At 34.9% G+C, this 10,708-nt stretch overlaps 3 protein-coding genes across 4 annotated transcripts; 1 reads left to right on the top strand and 2 right to left on the bottom strand.

Moving 5' to 3' along the window:
- LOC149424405 (rRNA-processing protein UTP23 homolog) lies at positions 1-1,329 on the bottom strand. Its single transcript, XM_089631333.1, has 2 exons — positions 1,117-1,329; positions 1-675 (listed from the first exon to the last, which is right to left on the bottom strand). Exons 1-2 carry the CDS (start codon positions 1,234-1,236, stop codon positions 43-45), a joined length of 753 nt encoding a protein of 250 aa, XP_089487459.1. The 5' UTR covers positions 1,237-1,329; the 3' UTR covers positions 1-42.
- LOC149424404 (anaphase-promoting complex subunit 13) lies at positions 603-1,363 on the bottom strand. 2 transcript variants are annotated; one of them, XM_089631334.1, is made up of 2 exons: positions 1,253-1,363; positions 603-1,005 (listed from the first exon to the last, which is right to left on the bottom strand). In XM_089631334.1, the coding sequence occupies exon 2, from the start codon at positions 1,001-1,003 to the stop codon at positions 776-778; it is 228 nt and encodes a 75-aa protein (XP_089487460.1). In that variant the 5' UTR covers positions 1,004-1,005; positions 1,253-1,363; the 3' UTR covers positions 603-775. The 2 variants fall into 2 exon arrangements, with proteins under 2 accessions (XP_089487460.1, XP_089487461.1); XM_089631335.1 differs by lacking the exon at positions 1,253-1,363 and adding an exon at positions 1,117-1,247.
- A 598-nt stretch (positions 1,364-1,961) lies between these two features.
- ncm (pre-mRNA-splicing factor nucampholin) lies at positions 1,962-10,708 on the top strand. Its single transcript, XM_089631332.1, has 5 exons — positions 1,962-4,132; positions 7,267-7,930; positions 8,013-8,151; positions 8,364-8,496; positions 8,693-10,708. Exons 1-5 carry the CDS (start codon positions 2,092-2,094, stop codon positions 9,514-9,516), a joined length of 3,801 nt encoding a protein of 1,266 aa, XP_089487458.1. The 5' UTR covers positions 1,962-2,091; the 3' UTR covers positions 9,517-10,708.

Genomic DNA, 10,708 nt, shown 5'->3' with positions numbered 1-10,708 from the left:
TTTATTAATATTCAAGGTAAAATAATTATAAAAGGAAATAAATCACACACTCTGTTTTAGAGTTTGTTTGATGTGTGAAGGAAGTTTAACCCGTTTGCGCTTTCGCACCCTACCGCTTTCCTTTTCTGTTGGGACAGGTTTGGTTGGCTGTTTAGATTTCTTCTTCTTCTTCAGGCACGACAGGGGATTGGGGCCGCCTCTTTTCTTTTTCTTTTTACTTTTCAGAGTTTCATCTGTTTGGAAACCAGATCTTTCCTTCAAAGTTTTAAGGGTTTTCTCTTGGATAGTTGGAAGAGTCCCGAGCAGATCATCTTGTTTAGATTTGGCCAGTTCATAACTCGCAGGCGAAGGTTTCTCTAGAGTGGGGGCTTTCTTATGTAAATATATCAGTGGCGTGCCGGGAATGTTCCTCAAAGTGTGTTGCAAATCTCTATCCTGTGTTGCTACTATGTAATGAGTCTTATTATCAGATCCAATCATGGAAAGCAAACAATCTGCCCCGGAAATGGGATCTCGATGTCCACACTGATGGATACCAAATTGCTTAAGAATGGTAAGGGCACCCAATGCCTTTTTGGCAATTTTTTCAGTTTCTATGAGAACACATTTGGTTGTGAGAAGTTTTACTTCAGCGACCAGATATTTAGGTACTTGTTCCTTGATGTTTATTTGTTCCTTAAAATAAATACAAATAAAAATATACAATTCATGGAATACATTTATATGAAAAAGGATCGAATCTCAACACTTTTATTGAAGTGCTCATTGTATGACGCTAGTTGTTGGGATTGCCAGAAGACGTCTCGGCTAAAAAGTTTGGGACAACATCTTGCCATTTCTGGCTTTGCTCTTTTAAAGTGAGGTGTGAGTCTGCACTATCTGCTTCTGGATCTGGTAATTCTTCAACGGGAACCAATATATCATCGAACGGCAAATCATCTTCTCTCCAAGCATCGTCAACTAGATCTACTAGTCGAAGATTCCTCACTACGTCACTGTCCATTTCTGTAAGAGCATGTGAATAAAATTTATATTCGCGGTCCAAAGAAAAATTTAAATTATCAAATATAATTCAAAAAAGTGTGGAGATTCGAAATATTACAAAAATAATCAAACCTCCTTGGCGATGAAACAAAAAGTTCCGTCAATAAGTACTTGGTAAGGCTGGTGGAATTCATAATTATTACAATAAAAACTTAAGAATCTCTGCACTTTTTTGTATCGACCGATTTTCATTTTGAAAAATACGAACCCTCTTTTCAATGAAGGTAAAGTACCAAAACTAAATTGTTTAAGAATTTCACGTGCGACAATTCTGACAACTTCTAACCACAGACAAAACAGAGTGCGATCTCCATAGATCCGTCGAAGTAGATCAGATTCGCGATTAGAAGAGACAACGTTTTAGTGATGTCACAATCCAAGATGATAATAATATAATCGAAACTCCAGTTAATCGATATTTTCTTATTATTCGATTAAAATATTTTTGTTTCATATCCGAAATATTTTTGGAAAATTAATGAGACATGTTATTAAAAAAATTAAGTAGGTAAAGGATTTTTTTTTAAATAAATTAATTTTTCAAACATCTTTCCCCTCACCCCGCAGCTTCAAATTTTTCTCGAAGATTTTTGTGCAGGGCTTATTAGGCCTATGACATACATAAATAATTATTAAATAGCAACACCCACACAAAACGCATAAGTCAACAACTTCAAAATTCCGGTGTAATTTTGTATCTTGAAAAGTATTCGAGGAATAAAATCTGTCGGTCCTCGTTTTTACTTTCGTAACATAATGGGAAATAAAAATTAATTTATTATATCGAGATATCCTTTGGTTTTCTGAGTTTCAGAAAACCTTTGTTTCGATCAAAGCTATATCACTACGATCACTACTTTTTTCGGCTGAAAGATGAAGTTATCTATGCTTTTGTTTATGCATGTCTTGTCCATGTCTTCAAATTGTCAAATTTTCGTTACTTGTTCATTATCGTTACTTTATATTGTGCGATTGGTTTATTTATGATTGTGCGTAACATGCGAGTATTCTTATAATCGCCCGTTAATAACTTATCAATTCTAGAAAATGCCGAGATCCCCGGAACTTGGAAGGGAAAATCGCCGTGGAACTCACTCTAAAAAGAGAGATCGTTCCCCTCACAAATCCTCGAATACTGACAACAGTAAAGACTATAAGAAAATCTCTGATGACCACCGATCTCGAAGCAACAGTCCTATACAGGAAAAAGAGTCCTACGAAAAACGTGGTCGGTATAAAGAAAATTACACATCAAAAGAAGGAGAAAATGTTAATGAAAAGCTGGTTAAAACTAAAAAGCAAGATGAACGCAGAACTTTTAGCAAAGGCCCAATTGAAAAAGTGTCGTACAAGGAAAAACAAGTAGAATACGAAAATGACCCTAGTAAAAGTGATCGGAAAGGAAGCAATGAAGAGGCACAACCTCATACAAAGAAACCTATTTTAGGAAGAGATAAACGGTATAAGGAAAAATACCTTTTACCCCAAGAGGATGTAAGTGATAGCGATGATGAGAAGAACAAAGATGATCGAAAAAATAAACGGAAAGTACGCAAATCTCTCTCCAAAAGTCCAGTTGGTGTTAAAGTGTCTAATGAAAGAGTTGATCAGCCTAAAAAAAGTTACTCTGCTCCAGCTAAAGATGAAAGTGACAGTGATGCGGTGGCTCGTAAGAAAAAAAAAGTGCACCGGTCTAATAGTAAAAGTCCGACTGGTGAGTCAAAGAAAAGGGATTGCAATAGAAATAAATATTTCGCTCCGAAAGATGTCGAAATTGATGATCACAGCAGGGTTGAGAAAAAAGGTAGAAAAGACAAATCTTTCAGCAAAAGTCCCATTCGTCAAGAAGGATACCATGAGAGGCCTAGTCAGGATGAAGACTTGATTCCTAAGGAAGTTGAAAGAGATGTTGGAAAAAAGAAGAAGAAAGTACAAAGTTCTGTTGGTTTGAAAGAATCTTATGAGAGACAAGATCGGTATAAAGAAGATAAAAGTGACCATAGGACAGTAGATCGCCAAAGAATTCAAGATAAACGTAGATCTCGGTCCATAAGTCCTGAAATGCAAACTTCCGATAGACGTAACCGATATTCCGATGATTACTCCGCACCAAGGGATGAACAAAGAAAGTCGTATAAGAGATATTGGGATGACCCAAACAAAAACAAAGATGAGAATAAAAGGCGCGAACGTATTCCTGAAAGAGAGTATGAAGTTGGGTCGCGGTATTACGACGATCCCAAAAAGTCTCAAAAGGCGAGAGACGACACCAAGCCCAGTTTGCCAATTCGCCCTAAAAAGGAGAATGATACATTAACATCTAAGACTGGAGGAGCATACATCCCGCCTGCCAGGCTGAGGATGATGCAGGCTGAAATAACTGATAAAAGCTCAGCTGCCTACCAGAGAATATCATGGGAGGCTTTGAAAAAGTCCATTCACGGTTATATTAATAAAATCAATACGGGAAATATAGCAATCATCATAAAAGAATTACTGAGAGAAAATATAGTCAGGGGAAGGGGACTGCTCTGTCGCTCCATCATCCAAGCGCAGGCGGCCTCGCCCACTTTCACACACGTTTACGCGGCTCTAGTGAGTGCCATCAACTCACGTTTCCCAAACATCGGAGAACTACTTCTCAAGCGTCTCGTCATGCAGTTCAAAAGAGGCTTTAAACGAAATGATAAAGCCATTTGCATATCTGCCGCAACATTCATTGCCCACTTAGTGAATCAGAGGGTTGCACATGAGATCATAGCTCTGGAAATACTGACCTTGCTTGTTGAGAGTCCCACCGATGATTCTGTGGAAGTGGCCATAGCTTTTCTGAAGGAATGTGGCCAGAAGCTGACTGAAGTGTCCACCAAGGGAATCAATGCCATATTTGAGATGCTGCGAAATATCCTTCACGAAGGGCAGTTGGATAAACGAGTTCAATATATGATAGAGGTTATGTTCCAAGTGAGAAAAGATGGTTTTAAGGATCATGCTGCAGTCTTGGAAGAGTTGGAGTTAGTTCCTGAAGAGGATCAATTCACTCATCTCATTATGTTGGATGAAGTCACCGATACTCAAGATATTTTAAGTGAGTTCATTCATATTATTATCACATAACAAGTAACCTTTTTTTTAACATATACGGTATCTGCCTAGGTCAGCGGTCGGGGAACCGGGGTAAATTACCCCAAATGGGGTAAAAATGTTTTTTTTGGGGTAATAAGGAAATTTTTCTAGTTTGCTATTTTGGAAGACTGTGAAAATATTACTTTTGATGACATCAAGGATACAGTTATAAAACATCTTACCAAACTCAGAGAGCGGTTCTCTGACTACTTTACAGATCTTGATATACATACTTTCAATTGGGTTGTAGATCCTTTTAAATGTGAAATTGCTAACATACCAGAAGAACCTCCGGGTTTGGCAGAAACAATACTTGAACTTCGATCTAATACTGAAGCACGTATTCAATTTTAGAGCAAAGCCAATCTGTTGTCTTTTTGGATGTCAAAAGCTACGAAGGCTTTCAAAATACCACATGAGGAGGCGGTAAAAAAGTTGCTGCCATTTGCAACAACTTATCTTTGTGAACAAGGCTTTTCCACTCTAATGAACATAAAAACGAAGAACAGAAATCGATTAAACGCCGAAGATTGTATTCAAATTGCTCTTACATCAAAAAGTCCCAATTTTGAAGTAATTGTATCAAACATGAAGCAACATCATTTCTCCAAAAACTGAAAGGGAAACCTGAAAATCTGAATTTTTGTTTGAGAATATGAGGATTTTATTTTGTTTGTCTATTACATACTTAATATTTTCATGTAAATTTTTTTTCCGTGTAAATTAATTCAATAAATAATGTTTATTTAAATATACATTGATTGTCTTCTTTTAAAAATGGGGGGAAGGGGTAATATTGACTTACGCAAAAATATTTTGGGGTAATGGTTAAAAAAGTTCCCCGACCGCTGGCCAAGGTGGACAATAATTGCTGTGGCTGTGGCAAAGCAGTGATTCAAAGTCACAATCCAGGATGTTCCCTTGTTCAAGTTTAGGTTTGTGTTGGTTAAAGAATACAAAAAAACTAATTTATTATTTTTTAATAACGAATGAAACTTTCCCAGGTTACCAATAATCTGACAATGTTCATCTCCTACTAATTACACTAAGCGAAAACGTTGCATGTGTCATGATGGAGAACTTGCCAGCCGAGGAATTGAACTCACAATACCTGGGTACCCAACCCGACACATTAGCCAACTTAGCTGCTGACCAGTCACTTTTTTCAATACAGTTTCTTTTCAACACCGAGTAATGGACAACCCACTAGCATTTCCTAGGTGTGCCATAATCTATCTGCTGGATCTGGCCTTGCATGGATAGTCACAGACGGTACTAGGTGCACACAAAATTCAATGCAAAAGAAGATAGTCAATATGAGAATATGTTATGAAACATAGGTTGAAAAAAAAATATTATTTCGAAAACTTATTTGGTTTTATAACCCACTAAATGTATACTATATTGACAAGGATAAATGGCTATGTATCCTTTCCAGCATTGATAGTGTTTTATATAACCTTATGTTAGTAGATGTACCAACGTTATTTATTTATTTATTGACGCCCTATTGGGCTTTTAATACATAAAAATTACAAATTTCATTTTTAGCAACAGTATAAAACAAACAATAGAAAATCGAAATAAAATATAATGATTTCTCATACATTATTTACATTTAAAAACTGGTGGACTAATTTGGCTTTAAATGTATTGAAATTTAAATTAAATATGTCAGCGACATCACTTAGTTCATTGCCCAACCTATGTATTCTTTCTAACACAGAATTCGTAGCGAAGTTATTGTTGTAGAATAAAATATTCCGTCTAGTATATTTTGGAGGTATATGTAAAGATAGCAAGTTTATAGTGTCAGGGCAGTCTAACCTTGAATGAACAATTTTATATAATAAAAGAAGATCAAATATTTTTCGCCTTTCAGATAATTTCGATAAGTTAAGTTTACTGCGTAAATTGACATAATTGATTTCAATAATAGGAATACCAATTTTGAAATTAATAAAACGTAAAAATTTATTTTGAATTTTTTCAATTTGTAAACAATGAGAGTTGAAATGAGGACACCAAATGGTTGCATTGTATTCAACCTGACTTCTAACCAGAGACGTGTATAGTAATTTTATAGTTTTTATGTTATTAAAGTCTTTAGCGATTCTGAGAATAAATCCAAGCATTTGTAATCCCTTACTGGTAATGCTATTAATGTGATTCAAGAAGCGTAATTTGGAGTCAAAGATAACTCCAAGGTCATTAAATTCAAAAACTCTTATTAGATTGGCATTGTTAATTGAGTAGTCGAATAATAAAGGGGTTTTAGATCTATGGAAACTGATCGTTTGGCATTTGTTGATATTAAGATGTAATTTGTTTACGATGCACCATTCATAAAGTTTATTTAAGTTAATTTGTAGAGTTAAACAATCAGAAGAATTACCGATAGAATTAAACATCTTTAGATCGTCGGCGAATAGAAGAAAGTGAATATTATCGAAAATTAGTGAAATGTCATTAATAAATAGTAGGAAAAGAATTGGTCCTAGGTGGGAACCTTGGGGGACCCCACTTAAGGCAAAAAAAGTGTAAGAAGTTGTGGAGGTAATTTTTACAGATAATTTTCTGTATGATAAGTAACTTCTAAGCCATTCGAGAAAGTTGCCGCTTATTCCCAAGTATTCTAATTTTTCCATTAAAATGCGATGAGAAACAGTATCAAAGGCTTTGCTAAAGTCAGTATAAATTGTATCAACTTGAAGACCCTTGGACAGTGCATTAGAAATAAAATTTTCGTAAAGCAATAAGTTAGATGACGTAGATCTGTCTGGCATAAAACATGTTGAAATGTTGATATAATTGGTTTAGTTATATGTTTTCATATGATGACAAGGTTGGCACCACTAGCGTGTCACTTGACGCTAGCCTTTGAACATGTAAGAAGTCCACAATAAATGTCTTATAAACTAAATCGTCTTTTTATCGATAACCCAATTATAAGATGTGTTCCTATTTCCGCCCTTTATGATTATATTCACATACTTTTCTGTAATGAAACTTTGAGTCTTGTTTCTATCTGGGAATAAATAATCTCTCAGTAAAAGTTATACCACTCAAATACTAAAGTTTTCTTTTTCTTTGTAGATGTCTTCAAATTGGATCCAAGCTATGAAGCAAATGAAACAAAGTATAAAGAACTTAGCAAAGAAATTCTGGGCAGCGATGCCGACTCCAACTCTGAGGACGGTTCCGAGAGCGGAAGTGAATCCGGCTCGGAAGTTGAAGAGGAGAATCAAGAAAATAATCAAAAGGACGGTGTCATCATTGACAACACGGAGACTAATTTGATTGCCTTGCGTAGAACAATTTACTTGACTATTCATTCCAGTTTAGACTTTGAAGAGTGCGCTCACAAGCTCATGAAGATGCAGCTGAAGCCCGGACAGGAGATGGAGCTGTGCCACATGTTCTTGGATTGCTGCGCCGAACAACGAACCTACGAAAAATTCTACGGGCTGTTGGCCCAAAGGTTCTGCCAAATCAACCGGATTTATGTCAGTCCTTTCGAGCAAATCTTCAAAGACTCGTACGGAACTGCTCACAGATTAGATACAAATCGCTTGAGGAATATAAGTAAATTTTTTGCACACCTTCTGTTCACCGATGCTATCAGTTGGGAATGCCTGGATTGTGTTAAACTGAACGAAGAGGATACAACAAGCTCTAGTCGCATATTCATCAAGATTATGTTCCAAGAGTTGGCAGAGTACATGGGGCTTGGAAAGCTCAATGAGAGATTGAAAGATCCGTAAGTTATTAAGTTAAGTGATTAAATTTATTCAATTATTCCAGCAACTCGTTTGGGTTTTAATAGTTTCCTTTATTTTCAGGACCCTCCAAGAACCTTTCTCCGGAATTTTCCCGAGGGATAATCCTAAAAATACACGTTTTGCCATCAATTTCTTTACTTCTATTGGCCTGGGAGGATTAACTGATGAACTCCGAGAACATTTGAAGCAAGTGCCCAAGGTAATTACTACTTATATTTGTTTTCATCTATTCAGTTCGTAATATTTACAATTTTTAAGCATTATAGACCTATTCTAGTGGTGATTGGATTTTTTATTGAATTATGTAAGCCACTTATTTTTATTGTGAAAAAATGGTCACAATACTAAGGGATTCTGAATAAAATTGTATATTTGTGTGAAATATTTAATTTTTTTAAAATTTTCTTTCAGACTGAGGCTTTACTTCATCAATTGAATGCAGCGACAAACAATAAATCTAGTTCGAGTTCAAGTTCTAGCAGCAGTGATGATTCCAGTTCTTCCTCCAGCGATTCTTCCTCAGAAGATTCTTCATCCTCATCAAGTAAATAGATGCAACCAACATCTGTCTAATTCAGTGGTTCCCAAAATTTTTAAATCATGGAACACCTTCCTAAATAAATAATATGAAGAAATAAATGCATTGACGCAGCAGATTTGTTGGATTTAAAAAATATAAAAGTTCTACAATGATTTTTTATGTTTTCATAGTTCTGATGTTTTTTTTGTAATGATTTCAGGTGATTCTGAAGATTCCTCCGAAAATGAAGCAGAAAAAAATAAAAAACTGAACAAGAAAAAAAAATCTTCAAAACATGCCAAAAATACAACAGGAGGTGGAAAATTAAATATGAAGAAACAAGATGACAGAAGGAAAGTAATTGAGGAAAGATGCATAGAAAATGATGACCGAAGAGATACATACGAAAAACCACCTAATGCATATGAAGATCGAGGCAAAGCTGGTCATGGTCGAAGACAAATTATTGAAGAAGAAAGCAATGCATATGAAGACCGAAATAAGATGCGTGATAACCGAAAAGAAAAATATGAAGATCGTTTCAGAACACGTGATGACCGCAGAGAAATGCGTGATGACCGCAGAGAAATGCGTGATGACCGCAGAGAAACACGTGATGACAGCAGAGAAACACGTGATGACCGCAGAGAAACACGTGATGACCGCAGAGAAACACGTGATGATCGGAGAGACACATTTGAAGATCGAAGCAATGCATACGAAAATCGAATTAAATCACGTGAAGACACAGGACAGAACAGTGATGACCGAAGAAAAGCACGTGATGAACAAAGAGAACCATACGTTGATCGAAAGAAATTACGTGATGAACAGAGAGAAACAGGTGATGAACATAGAGAAAAGTATGAAGATCGGAGGAAAATGCATGATGGCAAAAGAGAAAAGGGTCAAGATGAAGACCAAAGTGATGATGACCGAAGGAAAAAAGATCACAAAGGTTTTGATGTAAGGAAGAGCAAACACTTGGAGAAAGGTGGCAAATCTAAAAAGGCTTCAGGTGAACATAAAAAAAGAAAAGATTGAAACGAGTCCAATATTTAATAAGAATTGATTATGTAGTTTTTTTTTTATATTTGTACAAGAAAACAATGAAATGAAGACTACCTGTAAATGAAAATATCAATACATCACTCCCAAGTGTAACAACTCAAAAATCATAGTTTTGAGATAATTATGATGCAAATTTTACTTTAAAAACACTTTGTATCGGTAAGATAATAATGACAAGTAAGTATTTCAGTTTCCGTAAATAAAAAATATTGCATTTTCATTAAAAAAAAAGATAATTTGGCTTCTCTTCTTCAAGCCATGTTTTGTCATAATAATATTAAAATAGTTTTTTATTTATTTATTTTTTAATTAAACCGAAACTAAGAACCTATTTTAGGATCATAGATCATAAGAGAAGAAAAAAACTAACCTTAAAACTTTCACATCGATAACAATGGTTACCAAGTGAACAATCGGTTTTAATTTTAAAGATATAACTATTAACCTGTATTATTTTCCATTTCCGGAAACTGAAATACTTCTCATTATTATCTAACTACAAGTGACAAAGTGTTTTTTTTAAATAAAATGTGTATTAAGCGTGTCCCTATTTGTAACCGATTTTGGGCATCTTTAATCTTCTACTGTACAATTTTATTTTAACTGGAATATATCGGTATTCTAAGCATTTCCTCAGAGTACTTTCTGTCACTCTTTGGAACCATAAATAAACTACTCACTAGATAAAATATCTTCAGGCTTTTGTATGAAACAAATTGGTTCTAAAAAACCATAGATATGCCAATATATAGGCAGTACAATTCTCATTCGGAGCCTACTTATTATACTATAAACCAATGAAAAACTCTGAAAGTTTATTCCATAGACTTTCAGAGTTTTTTATTGGTGGATATAGTTGGGCAATCATATGACGTCACAATATTTCAGTTCTGATTTTCGATCGGAGTTATACCCCCTGCTTTGGAACTGAGGTATCGATATTATTACTCATTTTTACCTATTGTAACATTCAAAAACAAAATTACAGAGGGCGGTTTTAGTATTGTTGTACTATGTATTTGTACTAGATTTATAATATTTCTGTTGACCTGTTTGGATATTGCATTCGTGTAAAAATCATTAATTTCTTCCTAATAATAAATGTACCTTTTTATGTACATAATGATGTGGTAATGTCATATTTTTGTAAATCTTTAAGTTTATT

The sequence above is a fragment of the Hesperophylax consimilis genome, chromosome 4 (genome assembly GCF_061612785.1).
Source record: "Hesperophylax consimilis isolate HC1 chromosome 4, BYU_Hcon_1.0, whole genome shotgun sequence".
Taxonomy (NCBI): domain Eukaryota; kingdom Metazoa; phylum Arthropoda; class Insecta; order Trichoptera; family Limnephilidae; genus Hesperophylax; species Hesperophylax consimilis.
Note: the sequence above shows the minus strand (reverse complement) of the source record. Positions and strands in the feature narration are given on the sequence as shown.